The 22,192-nt window shown below is 38.6% G+C and overlaps 1 protein-coding gene across 6 annotated transcripts in view; it reads right to left on the reverse strand.

The window, feature by feature from the left end:
• CLEC16A (C-type lectin domain containing 16A) overlaps positions 1-22,192 on the reverse strand; it is a 333,014-nt gene that overhangs the window by 293,843 nt on the left and 16,979 nt on the right. For all 6 annotated transcript variants that reach the window (XM_072419009.1, XM_072419008.1, XM_072419010.1 and 3 more), the window contains 2 exons: positions 17,734-17,867; positions 13,957-14,105 (listed from right to left, as the gene is read on the reverse strand). In XM_072419009.1, coding sequence (XP_072275110.1) covers positions 13,957-14,105; positions 17,734-17,867 — 283 coding nt within the window. The remainder of the gene's footprint in view (positions 1-13,956; positions 14,106-17,733; positions 17,868-22,192) is intronic.

Consider the following 22,192-nt stretch of genomic DNA (forward strand, 5'->3'; position numbering starts at 1 on the left):
TGAGAACCTGTGTAGAGGACATCCAGGTGATGGAACACCTGTCTGCTAGACTTAACAGCAAACTGGAAAAATTTGAGGAGATATGAGTCCCAGGGGATCAGGCAGTTTCTTCAGGTGCTGTATGACACTAAATACCCACATTTCCCCTATCATTCATATGTTTGCTCGCTTGGACCTAGATTAACGAATGCAGTACTCCTTGATTACCTAATGAGATTCAGGGCTCTTACTTTCCTCCTTTTTCTTCTTTCCATTCCTTCCTTTTATTTACCAATCTCTTCTTTCTCTTCCATTTATTGCTATCCTTGGACCAGGTGTACACTAAGCTCCTTTTTCTACCAGGTATTCAAAAACTATAGTTGACCTTACATAGGATCACAAGTAAAGGTTGCATAATGATGAATGTGGTACGAGGGTTCAGATACCCCAAAACAGTAACCCCCATAGCCGGAATACTATTGAATTATATTTACTTTATTATTATTATTATTATTATTAAACAGGATTTATATAGCGCCAACATATTACGCAGCGCTGTACATTAAAATAGGAATACTTTCTGCTGTTTATACTTATTGTATGTTATACCACCAGTTTGAAAGGAATGCCTGATGTTTTTGTTCAGACTTTTCATGTTCTTGTTTTTTTTTCTTTTTGTTTATGCTAAAAATCTTAAACAAAAAAAAAAAAAAAATGAAAAAAAGTTAAAAAAAAAATACTGAACTATTATGGATTCTTTTTAAAGCTTGCAAAATTAAGAAACTTATTTCTAAAAAGCAAATGGCAACACAACTTTGCTTTTATGTTTGCAAATTGTACATCTGAACAAACCACAAGATTTCTGCAACAATATCCTTTTCTTTTTAAGAAAAGAATAATGAATGATAATAAACATGTCAACAGTTTTGTTTTTTAATGGTACCCTTTGGTTCTCTATACTTTTACAGAAGCAGTTCAAAAGCAGATTTTGACACCTTTCCTCTAAATCTACCTGGTATATACAGAAAATCCTGATTATATCATATCATTTGTGTGGATACAATAAAAACATGAATGATTGTTGCTATATTTGATGGTATTAGAAATTGTTGCTCCTACCCTTCTTCCCTTAATATAGTACAATGTTGTTTTTCTTTTCTTTTTGTGTCAATATTATATTTTTTTCCCTGTTATACTAAAATGTTTATTTTCCCCTGTTATACTATACACACTGTTATACTCACAACCAAGGTTGTGAGTATAACAGTGGGTATAGTATACCAGGGTAAAATAAACAAGATTGAGATGTGTTTTTTTTCTTTTTGTAGTTAATGTTTAAGTTTGTTACAGTTTATGTGGAAATTGTCAATCAAAAGAAGTTAAAAAAAATAATTAAAAAGGAAAAAAAAATAAAGTGGAGGTGTTTAGTATTAAGGAACAGTTTTACATTTAGTAAAAATCAAACACAGCACATTGGCACAAACACCTCATATCAACTGTCATGCTGCATGGTGGAGTGGTGATGATCTGAGCATGTTTTGCAGCCACAGGACGTGGGCACCTTACAGTCATTGAGTTGACTGTAAACTTCTCTGTATACCAAAGAATTATAGAGTCAAATATGAACCCATCCGTAAAACAGCTAACGCTCGGTCAAAATTATGAAGTAAGACATTCAATTGGAATCAAGCACACAATCTACAATGGAAAAGCTTAGAAAAGAATATAATTAAGGGGCCATTTGCAATGGCCCAAAGACCAGACCTCAATCATTTTAAAATGCTGTGGTGGGACCTGAAGAGAGTTGTGCATAAATGAATGCCCAAAAGCCCCAATAGGTTGAAAAAAGATACAAGGTTAACTACTAGGGGAATAAACATCTCCCAGATAAAAACTTATAGACATAGTTGATCGAGAGAAAGGCAAGAAAACCTGGTTTAATTTTTTTCAACAGGGCATAAAAAAAAAATCCTACCTGATCCTAATAAGAAATAAGATGTTCCCTACATCAACTGTCTCTGATGTCTTTACTTTAAAACTTTAATACCCAGTTATATTCTGTGCTTCTGGAAAAGCATCCAGCTTTTTCTTAAAGCAATCTACAGTAGTTGCTAAAAATACCTCCTGAGGGAGCCTATTGCACATTTTCACAGACCTTACTGTGAAGGATCCCTTCCTTCTGCAAAATTAAACTTCTTTTCCTCCAAAACGCAAAGAGTGCCCCTTTGTCCTTTGCAAGGCCCATAAGTGAGTAATTGAAAAGTGAGTTCCCCATATGGACAATGTACATATTTATATAGGGTGATCATATCCCCCTCTGAAAGTCTCTCCTCCAGGGAGAATAGATTCAGTTCAGCTAATCTCTTCTTATAGCTGAGCCTCTCTATTTCTCTAATTAATTTTGTTGCTCTTCCCTGCACTCTTTCCAATACCACAATATTATTTTTGGGAACTGGTGCCCAGAACTGCACTGCATATTCCAGAAGATGTCTGAGCAATGCTTTGAATAGGGGCAGGGTTGTGTCACTATGTTTGCAGTCTATTGCTCTTTTAATACAAGAAACTACTTTGCTAACTTTACATATGTCAGCTTGGGACTGTATGCTATTATTAAGTCTACGATCTACCAAAACCCCCAGATCCTTTTCTAAGGCAGTATGAAGCATGTATGTTGGCCCCAAGTGCGTAACTTTACATATATAAAATATTAAATGTCACCACCTGGCTGCTCATCACATGCACGGCTCCAAGACTTCTCTAGAGCTGCCCCAACGCTCTGGAATGGTCTTCCTTGTCCTTTTCGGCTTGCTCCTACTTTCTGCTCATTTAAAAGAGCGCTCAAAACCCATTTTTTTAAACTTGCCTACGCATCTTCTTCTGTCTTTTGAAACCATCACTACTTCCCACCACTACATATCCCCCATCCTATTGAGTGTGAAATTCCCCCACCTACTAGATTGTAAGCTCTTCGTGGCAGGGTCCTCTCCTCCTATATAACTGTCTTTATTAGTCTGTCATTTGCAATCCCTATTTAATGTACAGCGCTGCGTAATATGTTGGTGCTATATAAATCCTGTTTATTATTATTAATAATAATAATAATAATAATAATATTAATAATAAACATTATTTGTCCCAACTCTATACCTTGCAGTATACCACTAATACCCATTGACCATTCAGAGTATGAATCTTTAACCCCCTGGCATTCCCGAGTGTGACTGGGGGTGGATTTTACTTGATGAAAGCTGTAATCCCAAAAAACAAAAAAAAAACAGTTACTTTGTTCCTTTGGCGTCCCCGGCACGTCTTCTTCCTCTGATCTTAAGCCAGCGACTGCATAGACGTTCTCCGGTGTTTCCCAGTGATGTCGGTGCATGCGTCAGTGCAGGCAGCAGGCGTGGCAGGAAATTCAAATAATTTTGTATTGGATTCATTATATATCATAGTTCTCCCCAGCCCGTTTTTGGGGGCGGACCGCCCACATGCCGTCAATATTCCGCCCGCCACATTTTTAGCATCTCTGAATGGACACTGGAGAGTCTGCTCTGCTCGCTCCGCTCTCCACTGATAAGAGCGGATTGCGGATTAGAGCGGGGGAATTGAAAAGAGCGCAGCACAGCTGTGCCGTCGTTTGGGGAAAAAAAACACATTGTGTAAACAATGTCTCTGCCCAGTGGGCGTGTGTAATGACGTCATCAGAACAGTGTGCATGTAAATGCTGCATGTCACATTCCTCCTCAGCCTTACCGCTCTCTGTGTATCCCATATTTTCAGGGTCACAGGGACACTTATGGTTAGCACCATTCACAATTTCAGCACCCCAGCTTTTACTAATGTTATGATATGGGGACCAGAATTGGAAAAGTCTTGTGAAAATCCAACATTGGGGTTTCAGTATTAAAAGCAAGGGCAGTTTGGAGTCCTAACTTAAAAATGCAAATTGGAGACCCCCGGGGCTACTTACATAGAAAGGGGCACTGGGGATGGGCCCCTAAATGTACACTTATCTCCCACAAATCTGTAACTGTCATAGTATGTTACCCTGTCTGCTTCTCTTCTACTCTCTTTGAACCCCAATTTCTCTAAAATGGTGGGGTGTACAAAGCCGAAAATGAAGGTGCAGTGGGGGGGGGGGGAACCTTTCAATAAACCCCCCCTACACACTAAAATTTCACTACTATGGCAAACGCACTGCCCTGTTACACATTACTGTCCACTTCTAACACTGGAACCCCAATTTCTCTGTAAGAAGGGGGTGTAGGAAACTGAAAACGTGTGGAGAACATCTGTGGATAACACCCCCTAAAGTTTTATTAGAATGGCATCATTAGAATATAAAAAACTCAAACACCAGCCCATCAAACTGAAATTGGGGTTCAGGTACTGGCAGGGTAAGTCATCTGTAACAGGGCAGCATGTTTTGATGGGCAGAGTTTATGTAATGATGCCATGGTGATGAAAGCTTGGAGGGTGTTAGCCACAAGTGTCCCCCACTTGCACCTATGATTCTGTTTTTCTGTACCTCTCCGTTTTAGAGAAATTAGGGTTCAAGGTAGGGAAGCTGACAGTTTGATGGGCAGAGGTTTTTATGTTCTAATGATGCCATGAAACTTTAGGGGTTCATACATCTGTCCCCCACTTGCACCTACATTTTCAGTTTCCTGCACCTCCCCATTCCAGATACATTGGGATTCAAAGAACAGAAGCAGAAAGGGCAGCAAAGTATTACAATTATAGTTTGGTGAAAGGTAGGTAAAATATTTAGGGGACCCCAACCCAATGCTTCCTGCTATGTATGGGGTCCTTAATTTGCATTTTCTATTTTGGGCTCCTAGGTACACTTTCTTAAAAAACAGCAACCTAAATGTTCAGTTGCCAGAAGTTTTTAAACTTGGGATCCCCATATTTTGAAATTATTGATATTTAAAAAAAAATGTTGGTTATTAGTAGCTATGAGAGTCCTCTTTTTACCATAAAAACTTTCAGATAATTACAACCAAAAATATAGAAGATCTAAGGGATTGAAAACAATGAGTTGTTAGGCTGCAGAATCTGACAAGCAGACTTTACACACAAAGCTATCATACTGCTAGTGGATACATTTCACAGGATGTTTTTGGCATTGATGAGGAGGGCACTAGCTGTCCTGTCCCCTTCTGCGATCACATGCATGATCCTCTTTGTGTTACCTAGGTATAGCGCTAGGAGGTGACATCTGAAGTTAGGCTGAATTCACACTGGCAGTAAGGTTGCATTTGCTGCGTTTACCCCTCACCTTCCTCTCCCCAGGAACCACTGCTGCTTGAAAAACTGCTAGGCCTGAAAAGCCAAGCACTTACCGCCGGTTACCAATCCCAGGTGCCTAGCAGTTATCACCAGTTACCAATCCCAGGTGCCTAGCAGTTTTTACCAGTTACCAGTCCCAGGTGCCTAGCAGTTATCACTGTTACCAATCTCAGGAGCCTAGCAGTTGCCAAGTAGTCACTCAGGAGGGGCATTTTTTTTTTACTGCTAAAGTGAACTAAGCCTAATTTGTTAAGCCACACTGATCACAATATTACACTACTACAAGGAATTACACTATTAAAACTGGGAACTCTAGGGAGGTGGATAAAAAATACACAACACTGGATTGTTGGGGCATAATAAAAAAAATGGAAAAATTGTACAGTCTAACAAGCCAGGCATTAGAAAGTTGGAACAAAGTATAGTGGGTAGGTAGAACACTGACACAATAGCAGGGGTAAGTTTATTATTAAATTTTTAAAAAATGTAACGCTTTTTGCATGAAAATACGGAAAGAATTGGAACGCCAGAGGGGTTAAATCACTACTCTCTAGATGCAGTCTTTCAGCTAGTTCTCTATCAATTTACAGTTTAAATATTCTAAACCTATTAAGCCCAACTTGAATAATACCCATCTGTGGGGTACAGTGTTAAAAGCTTTAAGCAGAGTCCAAGTACCCTATATGAACTGCTACTCCACTAACGGTTTACTTACTTCCTAATAAAGGAAAGGTAAATTTGTCTGACAACCTTGGTCTTGAACCCATGCTATCAATTAAAATATTATTTTTTTTAGCAAAAACTGTTCTGTTTTTTCTCGTTTTTTTTTTTTTTTTTTTGGGGGGGGGGGGGGGGCATTTTTAAAATTGCAATTACTGATTATATTAGTATTTATAAATGTCAAAGAGTACTACATTTTACATTTAAAAATACTTAAATTTCCCACCAGGTCCCACTTCCCATCAGCGCGCTCACACATCCAATGCCCGCCCGGAATCTGCATCCCCAACATTCACACACAGGAGACGCAAATGCCGGGCAGGCATCGCCAGGGAACACAGATACCCGCCGGAAGACTCCGCAGGCTTGTGGGGACAAGGTAAGCTGTAAAACTCCCTTACAATTCCACCCCGAGTGTGGCTCGGGGTTAACGCTTTTGGTATTAAAAATTATTCCTGAGCCACACTCAGGATTACCGCCAGGGAGGTTAAGCCTTTTTAAAGATAAGTACCACATTGGCCTTATGCCAATACATTGGTACCATGCCAGCGATTAGAGTTTCTATATTGCTTTGAATTACCTGAGCTCAGCTCTGAGGACGCGTGGGTGTAATCTGTCAGGTTCTGGTGGGAAACGCATTCATCACAGTGAAATATAAATTTTAAATTCAAAAGTTTGTCCACTAACAGCCCTGACTTTGGTCTGACCTTTGCCTGACCTTTTCCTCCTTTCCTCATTTGAACACTTGTCTCTGACCTTGAACGTCCCCTGACTTCTTACTGGAAACTGTAAGGCGTCTCGCTAGCGTAAAAGCTTGCAGCGATAGTGATTTAGAATCACTTGTGGAATCAAGCGATAGTGATTCACCAGGATGTCATCAGACAGTGATTGTGAACACTGCAATGAATTTGATCTTGAGGTCAGTAATGTGCGTACTTGGTGCCCTATTGGCCTTGGAATGGCTCAGACCGTGCCCTCAAGATTCCCATTTACTGGAGAACCTGGTATGAAAATAGATGCTGCATGCGACGACCCCTTGGCATACCTGCAATTGTTTCTGACCGATGAGGTTATTGAAAAAAATAGTTGCTGAGACAAACAGGTACGCTGAACAATTAGATGTTCAACACCTGAGGTTTGCAAGAGGCAGAAAGTAGGAATCAGTGACCAAAGATGACATTTGGCTATCTCTGGGCTTAGTGATACTTCAGGGAGTGATGGGCAAATAAAATACTTGACACTCCATTCTTTGGCACAGTCATGCCAGAGTACAGATTCACCCTGACCATATAATATTTACACTTCACAAACAACTAAGAATTTGAAGAAACTACTCATCCTGCACCAAAACTCAAGATAATTTGGGAAGTACAGTGTTCTCCCCAGAATTGTTTTTTAGCCGGAAAGTGGGAAGCTGTAGCCGGGTGGTCAAAAAGGGGTGTGCCAATTTAGTGCTCCTAGTGTTATTCCATAGGTATCCAGTAACCTCTTATTGTTTCAGTGTTCTCCCATCTTCCTATACTTTGTTCAAACTTTGTAATGCCTGCCCCATTAGTATATCCAATTTTTCTAATCTATGTATTTTGCCACAACTGCCCAATCCCGTGTAGTGTGACCCAACTTCCTACTTTTCAAAGCTTTAAGAGTGTAATCCCTTGTAGTAGTGTAATAGTATAATGAATGTGCTGTAACAAGTTAGGCTTAGTTTATATTGGCAGCAATAAACTGGCCCATTTACCCCTTCTGAGTGACTTCTGGCAACTGCTAGGCACCTAGGATTGGTAACAAGTGGTAAGTACTGGGCTTTTTCAGACCTGTCGGTGTGAATTCAGCCTAACTTCACATGTGCACGAGGCTATGATCCTTATATCTCCTTTCACAAAACAACCCCACGCTGGCTCAGCTTCCACCTTTTCTCCGATGCTCACTGTGACGTCCAGTGTCGCCTTGCACTGTGCATGCATGAGATTGAACACTTTTTTTTCTATTTTTTTTTTGTCATTGTATTAAAGCCTCTAAAGATGTATGTGCAGAAGGAGCAGCCCAGAGCCTCTTGGGATATGCGACACAAATATCCCAGGAGTTCGCAGATTTCCCCTTCAGTCTATACCGAAATGGAAGTAATGTTAAATGTGGTGAGGCTTAAATAGTATTATGCATGTGATATAGGATAGGCATAAAACAGCCAGTGTCCCCCTCATTGCTATCCATATTCTACATATATTAAAAAAAAAAAAAAAAAAAAACTGCCTGTGAAGTTTATTAACAGTGTGTAATGACATCAGCAGTACAGTGTGATAGCTATGTGTGTGTAAAAGCTGCATGTCATATATTGCAGCCTAACAACTGGCTGTGTTCAAACCTTCATTACTCCTAAACCATTATTCGTATTGACTTGAAATTATTAACGTACACGGGGGACCCTCATAGCTTTGGGGATAACAGGTTGTGAAAATAGAACAATGGGGTTGCTGTTTCAAAAGAAATACCAAAACTGAAAATGCAAATTGTGGGACCCGTAGGACCACTTACAATTAAATTTATTCCTATCTTTCACAGAACTATAACTGTGATGCTATGCTACCCTGTCTGCTTTTCCTCTTTGAACCACAACTTCTCTGGAATGTGGAGGCATAGAAAAACAAAACTGTAGGTGCACTTGTTATTAAACCTTTCTAAAATTTCATTACTATGGCATTATGAGAACATAAAAAATACCTTTCAAAATGTGTCCCCTGCTCTGTTACACATATCTGTCTGCATCAACAGTCCATCAAAATGCACTGCCTTGATAACCTTCCAGTATCTGAACCCCATAAAATTTTAGTGGGCAGAGTTTATGTTCTAAAAATTCCACATTGATGAAGATTTAGGGGATGTTAGCCACAGATGTTCCCCACTTGCACCTACATTTTTGGTTTCCTACACCTCCCCATTCCATCAAGATCGAAGTTCAAAATGTCAGAAGTGGACAGGAATGTGTAACAGGGCAGGGAAGCCCATTTTGATGTTTTATATGTTCTAATGATGCTGTAGTAACAAAATTGTAGGGGAGAATGTGTCCCCCAATTACACTTACATTTTCAGTTTTGTACCCCCCACCTCAGATAAATTGGGGTTTAAAGAAGAGAAACAGACAGGGTAGTATATATAGGTATTGATTAGTGACAGGTAGGTATATATTTAGGGGCCCCACCCCAATGCTCCTTGCTATGTTAGGGGCAACAGGGTACCCAATTTGCATTTTCAATTTAGGACTCCTAGACACACTCTCTTTTGAAACAGCAACCCCAAAGCTCAATTTTCATACCTGTTTACATTTGTGACCCCCATATCTTGAAATTCTTTAAAACTGAGTCCTATACACTGGAAAAGGGACAAGATTCAATCCAAAATACAGCAACTATGGAATGGCAACATCTTCTGCTTTCTCACTCATTGAGCCATTGCTAAAAAAGGGCTATTGTGTCACAACCAACAACTTTTATACTTCTCCTGAACTTTGGAGTTTCTTCTGCAACACAAAACAGATGCGTATGGAACCGTTAGGGCTAATCAGCATAACATGCCATCAATGTTTGCAAAAAGAAAGCTGAAGACAGGAGAAATGGTTGCCTGGCAGAAAGGCAAAATGATGGCCCTTCGATGGCATGACAGGAAAGATATGTGCCTAATGAGTACAGTCCATAATGCCTCCACTGTTATGGTATGAACAAAAGGTGGGAACGAAATAATGAAGCCACAAATAATAATAAACTACAATACCACCATGGGAGGTGTCAACAGAGCTGATCAAGCAATAAGATTCTGCCCAGCAATGAGGAAACAGCAAAAGGAGTACTTCTAGAAGATCTTCAGGTATCTTGTTGAGCAATGCTTGTGGAATGCCTACATTCTCTTCAAACAAGAGTGACAGGCCTGTGCGTCATTCTGACTTTATTTGGAAAGTTTACAAATGTTTTGTCATGAACCACCAAACGCCATCAATGGTTGAGAATAGACCTGGACGTCGTGCTGTTGCAGTTGTCAAGCTGGAACGCCTGACTGGTCGTCACTACATGGACTACATTCCACCAGCCGAGAAAAAGGTAGCACCTACAAGGATGTGCGTGGTTTGTTGCTCAAAGTGAGATGACAGTGGAAGGAAGATCAGAAAGGAAACCATGTTCTACTGTCCCAATTGTGACATCAGACTTTGTGCAGTCCCTGGTTTCAAAATTTACCATACCCGGGATGTCTACTAGACCAATATGCAGTGTCTACTAATTTATCAATAATATTGCACCCTTGTTTGGACAAATTTCAGTGTTTTTGATTTGATTAAATTATTGAACTAAATGTATTATTATATTATTTCATTATATTATTACAGCTGGGTATGTTGTCAACTCGATCTACCACATGCTAAACCCTGAAACCAGAGAGGCAGCAAACAGTTTGATTGAGGCGATCCAGGCGACAAAATATGAAGCAACGTTGTAAATAATAGTAAGTCAAAGTTCCTCCACAACAATGCAACAACAATGCGAAATAAAGGTACTCCCTTTGGTACTACAAATGGCCTATCTAAGTTTGAACATTATTATCACCATTTTCATTGGTTTGATCCATTTGATAACTTTTCTTTTTCTGTTGTAAAGCATGGAAAAAAAATGAAAAAAAAAAGTAGTGCCAAATTCAGTGCACATGCATTTTTCCCATTGCAGGACAGGAGCATCCAGACGCATCCTGGGATTTGTGAGCAAGTGTTATCATCACACAGTTAAAAAAAAAAAAAAGAAGTAGAGGTATTTCTCCCCACCCCCACCCTTTTTTTTTGTTTAAAAGAAGTGTTTAAAAGAAAAAAAAATATAACCCTTTTATATAAAAGGTAAAAAAATGTCTTCCCTACACTTTAAGTAGCCTGTGGACTTAAACCGATAGTGAGTGGTAGGTGTCTCAAAGTAAGCCAGAAGAATATCCCCTATGCCATTACACCTGATACGTTCATACAAGTCAGGAAAGATCCACAGGTTATTGTTGTTGTACAACCGAATGCTGAAGCAGAAACAGTAACTCATCAGACCAAGCAATGTTTTTTCAAATCTTTCAAATCTATTTTTGGGGACCCATGCCTGTTCTGACAGGAGTGGCACCCAGTGTGGTTTCTTGCTACTGTAGCTATCTTGCTATCTGCTTCAAGGTTGTAGGAATTGTGTATTTAGAGATGTTCTTCTGCATAGTTAGGTTGTAACAGCTGCCTTTCTATCAGCTGAAACCAGTCTGACTACTCTTCCTGTTACCTCTGGCATCAGTAAGGCATTTTTAGCTACTCATTACTGGATATTCCCCTTTTTCTGATCTTTCACTGTAAACCCTAGATATGGTTGTGAATGAAAATCCCAGTGGATCACAAGTTTCTGAATTTCTCAGACCAGTCTGCCTGGAATCAATAACCATGCTAAGTTCAAAGTCACTTAAATCACATTTCTTTCACATTCCTATGCTTGATCTGAACTTCAGCAGATCCTCATGTGATTGGATGATAAGATCATCAGTTAAAATGGTGTACCTAACAAAATGGTTGTTGATCTAGTGGTCAATGGCAATGCCAATCCCAAAACCTAATGCTACTGTGAAAAAAAAATTTTGGAGGGCATCTTTAACAAAACAGAGTATAGATAGAAATAGGTAAAATGCAATTTCCAAACTACAAGTAAAGTACGTTTAGTGTGGTGCAGGTAATTTACATATTTATAACAAAGCAGGGAATGTACCAAATGCCACTGTATATGATGTAACTAACTGTTATCAAATTAAAGTGTTGAAATATAGAAAAACCATATATTTTAGTATTTTACATACATATATACTTGTACAACAGAGGGGTGGTGTAAGTTTTGCCATGCTAGAAATACATTTTAGCTCAAATACTGATAGAAGGAAAAAATAGAAGGAATGCAATTAAATTGTGAACCCCTTTGTGGGACAGTTAGTGATTTTGACTATGGACTTTGTAGATCGCTATGCAACGTGTCAGTGATATAAAAATACAGGATATTATTATTATTATTATTAATATTATTAATAATAATAATATTAATAATAATAAAAGAGGTGCCTTGATGTGTCAATGTGGCTTACACAGGTATTTGAAAATTTACATGATAAAAATTTCACATTTTTTTCTTTTTTGCAACTAAAAAGTGTGCCGGTGACACTTTGGACAAGTTTGATTTGCTTGCGACGGAACAGACACAGGAAAATATCAACTGGGTTCAGTTTTGCTTTAAATATTTTAAACAAATAATGCATCCGTGGACTGAGTAACTAGATACTGCCAGGAAGCATATCATGCAAAAAGTGAGCTGTCTGTTTACATGCAAAAGTGCTTTACCCTACTTTGGTCTCTTTCTGCTTGAAATCTGCCATTGTGCTTATAACTCCGCTACAACTATTTGGGAAACAGAACAATGGATACAGCGCAACAAAGAAGCATGTTCATTGGAACCAAAATAAATTTTTATTTAAAAGGGCAAACCAAATAAGGAGTTGGTGCAGGATTGCATTCTTTAGCAACAACTACTTCATCAAATGTTAGCTACTATTGCCTCCTTATTTGCCCAGACCGAGTATGCACCAAGTAAAGTCAGGACTGATGTACATTTTTTTTTAGGATGGGACACAGTGAAAACAAATTTCAGAGGGCAAGCAAGGCAGCCTGACCAGCAGTATTTTCATGAAAATAATTACACCTCTTAAGGGTTCAGTTTAAAAACAAGCAAGTTTTTTAAGCAATAGTTATTAGTAATGTACATTGGCACTCATCATACCATGTTCAATGTCAATAAACAACACAACTCTATTGTTAAATTGTTAAAGTGCAAGGACGTAATATCACCTCTCGTAAAGATACACTATGTTTTAAAAAACCTAAAAAGCCTAATTAAATGTTGACTTTTTAGTGAACTACCCAATCAATGCCTTTCCTGCAAATACATCCCTGCTGTACACATACATATTTAATAGACAAATTATTATATGTAAGCGGTACTTATGGCAGCATTTAGTCCTTCAGCAAGGCTTACCTATGAGTAAGCCTAAAAGGTATGAGTACTTTTTTTTTTTTCTTAGGCCCAGGAAAGGATCTGTAACATGGTGGTTGGAGTCAAGGCAGATGCAGCAACCCAGCTTTAGGAGAGGCTGTGAACCACTGAGCCTTAACTTGACTGACTTAAATTTCCCAGCCCATATTCTAATCTATACTAGATGGTATGTGATTTGCCAAGAGTTTGTTGTCAGTGGAAGTGGTAACCAAAGTATATTGTCTCACAACCAAGTCATTATTCTAGATCATGGCTTCAAAACATTCTTTTGAAGCAACTAGGCTGCAGTAATGTGTTGAAACATTCTTCCCTTATTAGCTCCTTTATGGATTTTATAATGAACTTACATTTAGGATGTTTTGGATTTATTCTACTTTCACATGCTTTTTACATATTATTTCTCCATTAAAGTATTTTTGGTTTTATATATGTGGTAGTTTCTGCATTTCAAGTTTATTACAAAAATGTTCTGATGGGGGTGCCTTGTTGTTAGAACTGTACAGATCTTATGCTCTGAGATTGCACTGTGGTGCAGTGGGCTCCAGGTAGTGCAAGAACTGTTAACTAGGAAAGTCAGCACTGTGATAAGGTGCTGTCGCAGTGATATACCTATATAGAACCTCTCAGGGAGGAGACTGAAACCACTGAAAAGACTATCCAGGATAGGTATCTGACATGAAACTGTCAAAAGCTCAAGCACAGGCTTGGATTTAGCAAAGCTAAAGAGAAAGCAGTATACCACACCAAAAAATGTACTGTGCCATGTACTTCAATTAGTTATGAAGAAATATGACAAAAGCTTTCCTAAAATGTTATCAAGATTCAAGCTTGTGATTAGGTTTTACTTTAAAACACAACTCAAATATGTCAATTTAACACTTACCTCATTATAGAAGAAATGGACAGTGTGACTGTTAAGTTTCACAGAAAGGGTTTTCAGGAAGCAAATGTAGTAACCCATTATTTCTTCATCAGAAAAATCAAATTTGTGGACAATAATGGAATTCACATGATTATTGGACAGCAAATAATCTGTTGGAGCAAAGAACATTTTAACATCTCATCTTTTGAACACTACAACAACATTTGTAACATTTAAACATTTTTAATTTTTAAGTTGACTATAAGGATACCTTTTTATAATTCTTAACAAACCTATAAATATTAAGTCCTAAACATGGCATAACGAAAATTGTAGGTCATACAGTCCATGATGTGCAAAAAACATTACAAACACATTTGATACATGAAAACCTTATATCTTATTTTATATTCCTTATATTTATTTAAAAATACATTTGATCTTTTGCCTTTAATACAACAGAGCCCAGATCTTACTAATCACAGCCCAGGTGAGTTTAATACTTCACTCGGTGTTTTATGTATATTAAAAAAATGGAAAATGTAATAATTACCTACCGTTAATATTCTTTGCGAGAGAGAGAGAGATTCTGCAGCCTAACAACTCACTGTGTTCAATCCTTCATATCTTCTAAATAATTGGTCGTAATAGCTTGAAATTTTTAGACTACATGGGACCCTCATAGCTACTATTAACAAAATCTTTAAAGAAATTCCACATATGGGGATCACAAGTTTACAAACTTGTAAAAAGTAATTATTTAGGTTGCTGTTTCAGAAGAAGTGCATCTGGGAGACCTTGGAAGCTACTTACATAGCAGCAAGAATTGGGATAGAGCCCTTAAGTTTACACCTACCTTTTGCCATAGCTAACCATAGATGTCATACTTTGCTACCTTGTCTGCTTCTCTTCTTTGAACAGGTAGGTATAAGAAACTGAAAATGTAGGTGAAAATGGGGGGCACTTGTGGCTAAACCTCTCTAAAATGGCATTATGAGAACATAAAAATGTACCACTGCCCTGCCCTGTTACACATATCTGTCTGCTTCTCTACCTTCATCCCTACTTTCTCTAGAATGAAGAGGTGCAGGTAAAAGTGGGGAACACTTGTGGCTAACAACCCCAAACTTTATCAATGAAAATAAGCTGCCCTGTTACATTAGACTGTAATACCTGAATCCCAATTTCTTTTCAATGAGCAGAGTTTATGTTCTATTGAAGCCAGTGATAAAATTTAAGGAGATGTTAGCCACAGGTGTTCCCCACTTGTACCTACATTTTTATTTACCCTCCCTAGTGGTTCATTTCCGGTTTGATATGTCTAAAAGCAAAAAAAATATTTTACAGTATAATAGTATGGGTTTAATAAAGTTTGAAACACGAAATCATGTAAAAATAATAAATTTAATAAATTAAAAAATCTATATATTTAAAAAAATAATTATTTTTAAATTTGTTTTTAAAAATACATATTATACTCATACTGATATATACTGTAAAATAAATGTTCTTGAAAACATCGTGTACTGCTTTTACACATATAAATCCAATGTATTGCATTCAATACAGTTATTTTGTATTGAATGCAATACAAATGGATTTTGAATTTCGGCGATGGACGACTTGGGATGCCGGCGGATCAGGTGAGGCTCTATTTACTATTACCTTCTATAAGATTACCTACTTTTTTCTACCCCGAGTGTCCTCTAGGGAGGTTAAACCACCCCATTCCAGAAACATTGGGGTTCAAGTTTTAGAAGTGGGCAGTAATGCATAACAAGGCAGTGTGATTTGATGGGCGTTTTTTTATGTTCAAATGATGCTATAGTAATGAAATTTTAGGGGGAGAAAGCCAAAAGGTGTCCCCTACTTGCATCTACAGTGTCTGTTTCATCTTTGAGGAAATTGGGGTTCAAAAAATGAGAAGCAGACAAGGTAGCATAGTAAGAAATATTTGTGACAGGTAGGTAATAATTTAGGGGCCCCATTCAATGCTCCTTGCTACAAAGTGGCCCCTTGGGTCCCCTATTTGCGTTTTCAATTTAGGATTCCTAGGCACACTTTCTTTTGCACTAGAAACCCCAATGTTCAATTTTCATAAGTTTTTTTAAACTGTGACCCAAATATCTTGAAGCTCTTTAAAGCTGGGAGAGCTGAAATTTTGGTTACTAGTCACAAAGAGGGTTCCCTGTGCACAATTAAGGAAATATGAAGGTTTGAACACAGAGAGTACCTGAACTACCTAATTTTAAACAGTTTTGAATATAATATAGCTCTATAACCTAATAAAATATTTGAATTGATCTTTTTGATCATTGTGTTTTTCTGATTGGCAAGAGTGGACCCATTTGAAAGTCCCGATATGTACCTTTATTACTACATTTTATAGATGTGGTTGACTTGAAACAGCCTGAACCTAATGCTGATGCCTAATGTATGCTGCTGTATACTTTGGCTTTTGCTGGAACATAATAAGGGTAAATGTTAGATTTTTACATATCTATCTAATATGATTTTTAAGGATCCATTTCTAATGTGAAATATTTATGTATCCTTTACCAGCTTTCAGAGTGCTATCCCCTGAAGAAACGGTATCATCCGCAAAACGCGTCAGAAATATTTGATATTGCTCAGACAGCAGTTCTTTATCTAAGAATTGTTGTATAGGATGATTTAAACATGTGTTTTGTGTAATGTACAGAATTTTATTAAAAAAAAAATAATTGTTAGGAATTACATTTTCTATATACTTTATCTGTTTTTGTTTCATTTTTTAATACTAGTGAGGAATAGCTAATATCAAAGATCATATTATCTTCTAGACTAGTTGTTCTATGTTAATATTAGGACTAATATATTGCTTGATTAATAAATGTTTGTACCCTTACATGCCCTCAAAAGCCTACCCTTTTTATATCCTCTTCTTTTAACCATACTAATGAGGCTAAGCAATATAAATTAACAATCTTTTTGCTACCCTAAATAATTGAAAAAAATCCCTCCTGACACTCCTTATCTTTATAGTTTAAAATATGGCAAACTACTGACCATTTTTTCTCTAGTTATAGAATAGGTATTATAAACAGCAGCTATAATCCTCTGAACGGATGACAGCTTAGCACGGAACAGCCCCACTGTGATCCATTCAGAAGGTTAAAGCAGTGGATGAGAGGTTTGGCAGGGGAGACAGCAGCGAGGGCCAGCGCCTAGCCAAAACCCCCTGGGGAGAACTATGCACTAGTATACTGACATGGAGCAGCCTAGAAAAAAAACAAAAACCTTCTCTTTCAAGGGTGGTGGAGTGATCTACTAAAAAAATGGAATTTCTTGATTTGAAAGCCTTCCAAAAGATGAACAATGCTAAGCATTTGTAGACCTCTTTAGAACTGATCACTGAATAAGGAATCTGCCTGCCTCTGTTAATGTGCGAGTATGCACCTCCCTGGGTCCATTAGCAAATCACAATCAACTTCCCATATAATGAAAAAAAAATAGGATGTAAGCAAGAAAGCAAACACTGTAAAGTTACAAGGGGCCTAGGATGTGGAGCACACCCAGCAGACAAAAATAGGGAGACATTCTGAATTGACCATAATGTAGTAAAGCTAAATTGTATAAAAACAGATTTCAGTACAGCTAGACTGGAAGCAAGAAGTGCCCATATGTAAAGTATAGCTGTAAAGAGGTCATAATCACTTTACATTTTTTATATTACATAATTTACTATTTATTTTACTGCAAAATTCACACTTACATCGTTTATCAATAATAATAGCTTTCATATAAATATATACTTACAAAGGGATGTCTCATGATTTATGTTCTCAAACAGCATATTCAGTGTCTGAAGAAGCTGACCACAAACATAGCGACCAGACTTCTGACGTAAGATGTTTAGAAAGAACACAAACATATTCTTCTCCAGAAAGAAGCTAAAAAGCAAAGATGACAAGCAGATCAGAAAATTAAATAAATACTTTGTCCTTTAAAACAGCATTTGAAGGCAGATCATGCCAGACAAATATGATATTTTTTTACCCCAACAGATCCCAAATGGACTACGGAGGTGAGTGTGAGGAGATTGATTGCAGCAAAATTTTGCTACGGTTCCGCAATGTATTGTCACATAAAAAGTAACTTTGTCTTAATCCTTTGGTAGTTTAGTGGATGTGCAGTTGGCTAAAGGACAGATACCAGGCTATGGTTGTATATGGAGTGCATTCAGAACAGATGACAGTCAACGGTATGCAGCAAGAATCTATATTAGATCCTGTTTTATATCATCTGTCTGAAAGTGACATAACTTAAGGATTTGTTCCTTCTTTAGGTAAGGTATGTCCTTCTAATCACTACACAAAAGGTGTAAATTTGGGTTAAATTAGGTGTTTGAAATATGCAGTATGATTTGACAATGGTAATGACAGCTTCAAGACGCCTCCTGTAGGAAGAAATTAGTCACATTCATTGCTCAGGTGTGATTTTGGCCTATTCTTCTATACAAATTTAAATCTTGACGGTTTTAGGGGCCTCTCCAATGAACTTTGACCTTCAGTTTTTTCTATAGATTCCATAAAAAATAAATTTTCTCTCTCTAAAACCAATTGAGAGTTTCCTTAGGTTCCTAGGTTTCTTAGGTTGCAAAGGTCTCGAGAAAGCTCTTTGTTTTACCCATCATGGTATGTTTCCCATGTGATACCTTGAAAATGAGAAAAAGGCCACCAATTTGGACTAAACTAGCTGATAATAATTTGCACTGATAGATGGAAGGCAATACAAAAACAGATAAGAGCAAAAAATTGACACCAAAAAATTAACCATTCCTATTGAGTTAAAAAAAGTTCCATCAGAGCCCATTTTGCAATGGAAAAGGCCAAACTGACAAAAAAACAACATTCAGGCAACAGGGTCATCAGTCTTTATCAACAACCATTAGGCTACCCCATGTCCAATGTTAAGACGAGAGTTCTGGGGAAGCGCCCCCTTTTCGAGGTAGCCCAGTCTCCACCCTGTGCAAGGCAGAGAGGGTTTTAATCTTTTGCCCTAAGTATTATGCATAGCACTAGTAAACAGAAAGAAGAGGAGAGACCCAAGGGGGACTGTGAAAGAGAAAGAAAACAAACATGGGTGGGTTGAAAGCAAGGGGGGGGGGGGGGGGGGGATGGTTGGTCAGGTTTAACAAGCAATAGGTAAGGTTTCCTTATTGGTAAAGTGTGTTCTAGGAAAGGTAGGTATTACATTATCAGGAACTAGTGATCTAAGCCTATGGGCAAGAAAAATCTCTCAAACATGCTGGAATCGGTTCAGATGGTAGATGTGTGTCCAGCACCTCTGGATTTTGGGCACACATCACACATTTGGGCACAACACAGCCCCAACAACATGTGTCCCACTGGTTGGGATTCATCTTAGCTAGGCAAGTTGGCACCATGTACCATCACATTAATAATTTGTAATTAGCCTAAATCAAAGATGCGTTATTGCTACAGTGCACCACTGTGTCTGATATCGGTTTCCAGTCCTCCTGCCCCAAAGTCAAGCTCAGATGCCCCTCCCAACGGTGCATGTATGAAAGTGGGGTTGAGGTACGGCTACTCACCAGGGTGTCAGAGAAAGGTTACCCCTTTTTCTTGGGGGCCTCAAGAGCATATACAATCAAAGACAGACAAAGCCTTTGGGGGAGAGAGTTTGTTCAATCAAGACTGAACATTGTACTTGATCTGCAAACATCAAAATATTTCTGGGGGGGGAGCTTAATGTTTCTTCTGGAGGACCACAAAGGTTAGAACTCCAGAGAATGCTAAAAATATAAAAGTTTATCAAGGCCTTGATCCACCCACCAGTGAAATCGCCATGGGTCATCCAGCCCTGGGGGAACATCATCTATCATTTTTATAGAAGCTGTATGTCCCAGCCAGGACATTTAGTACCTCTTCCGAGACTCCAGTAGAAAGGTCAGGAGACAGACTAACACTGGGATATTGGCGCAGTATAGGGTATTGTAGGAAGGCGAGATGTGTATTCCTAGATAGCGAAGACAAGGTTCCTCCCATTTGAATGGGAAGGACACCTGGATTGCTGACACTGTCAGCTGATAGGGAAATGGTTAGTGCTTTGCATTATTGGAGGTTAAGTTGCAGGCCTAAAAATCTTTGGAATTGTTGAAGGAGAAACATTAGGTTAGGAAGAGACACCAGTGGGTTGGATAAGAATATAGGTACATCATCTGCAAAGAGACTAGGCCTATGAGAGCTTCTTCCAAGCTCAATGCCAGCGATATCCAAAGGGTTCCTTATAGACCCTTGCCAGAGATTCAATGGCCAGGGCAAAAAGAGCGGACAGAGAGCGAGAGCGGACAATCCTGCCTGGTGCCCCTGCCTATGGGGAAGTTGGGGGATCTGTATGCCATGTATTGTATGAAGGGCCTGAGGGGAAGCATAGAGAGAGGAGAGACTTGAGCAGAAGTGAGGATCAAAGCCCTACCTCAGGGTGAGAAGATACAGGCTCGAATCAAATGCCCTTTTAATTACTTGACTAAGAAGGAACACTGGGCATTTTCATGTATTGGGCCAAGCGAATCAGCTGCAAGACCTGTCATTTGTGAATTAAGCCTCTTTGGTGGGCCACGACCAAGTGATCAATGCCCCCATTCAAGCGGGTGGCCAAGACCATAAGGAGCTTGGTGTCTAGGTTGAGAAAGAATGGTTGATAATTTGACCATATAGTGGTATCTGTGTCTGGCTTGGGCAACATGCAAATTGTGCTAGCCCACAGTGCCCCCCCACTTTTACGATGGCATTGAAAATGTGCACTAGGTGTAGCAATACCACAGCACATTTCATAGTTTCTTCTTAGTAAGTCGCTGTAAAGCCTCTGGCTCCAGGCACTTGTTACGCTCGAGCCCTTTAACGGCCTGCTGCACTTCTGATGGTTTATTAGGGACCTCTAGGCTTTCTGTTTGGTAGGTAGGCATTTCTGGGAGGGTCAACATATCAAAAAAATGCTGCCATGGCAGCGTGGTCTGGCGATTGTGGAGATTGATATAGTGTATGCAATCATTTTTTAAATTCCTGAAGAATTTGTGCTGGGTTACTTGTGAGATCTGAGCCATTGACCCTCAGGCAATAAGGGGTACATTGGCGGTTAGGTTGACGCAACCTCGCCAGGAGTGTGTGAGGTTTGTTGCTATATTGTAGAATGTATTTTTTGACCAACTAAGATGCTTCTTAGCCAAAGATACAAAACATAGATTCAATTGTATCCGGACTGCCTCTAGGCACTGCCTCACCTCCTACGTGGAAGTGGCAGCAAACTGGTTATGCAGATCAATGTGTTCCGGTTCTAATAGTTTAATTTGTGCTGATCGTTGCTTTTCAATCTGAGCCACCCACAGGGTTTCCCTTGAGACCTCAGAAGTCTGGTTATGGGAGAAGTGCCACTTGGATTTTTGATACACTGTGGGGTTGCTCAGGAGGCATTCATTAAGGACTATCTAAAGTAATCTGGTTTGGGAAAAAGCAAAGAGAAAGTGTTCTGGATTGTATCATGGTCAGACCATGGGATCACAAGGATATCACAGGAAGAGATCAGGATAAGAGCCATGGTGTGAATGAACACGTGATCTATGCACTGAAAATAGCCAATGTGCATGAGAAAAGTGCATGTTCTCTTATTTGGCCAAATGTGCCCGAAAGGAAAACTAGCAATTGTAAAGACATACATGGAAATTGTAACAAAACCTTTTCCGAGAACATAAGTACAAGTGGTGAGTCAGGAGATTCCACATGCTCCTAGATAGGTTCCTTGGAATGTGAAATTTAAATGGGAGAAGCATCCAGAGAGGAGTGAAATACACAGTGACTACTATGCAGAAAAAAGGGTAGAATTACAGCAATATACACAATTTGTATCTAACAGCAAAACCGCAGTATAAAAACAGTATTCTGTATAATAAACTAGAACACTTAAACTATGAGAAACTATAAACTCACATTCACCAGGTTATGATCCAAGGATCCCAGGTGGCTTAGTGAGTATCCACGGCAAGTCAACAAAAACAAACTATTGAGATCCCCTAATGCAGGGATCAGCAACCTTTACTATCAAAAGAGCAATTTTGCCCTCTCTTCCACCTAAGAAAAATAGTCTGGAGCCGTAAAACATAACACAGCTTATAAACTTTTAAAAGTTTTTTTAATTTTACCTGATACAACAGAATACAACGAACAGAAGTGCAGTGTGCATGTGTAGGCCTACTTTG

The sequence above is a fragment of the Pyxicephalus adspersus genome, chromosome 7 (genome assembly GCF_032062135.1).
Source record: "Pyxicephalus adspersus chromosome 7, UCB_Pads_2.0, whole genome shotgun sequence".
Lineage (NCBI taxonomy): Eukaryota > Metazoa > Chordata > Amphibia > Anura > Pyxicephalidae > Pyxicephalus > Pyxicephalus adspersus.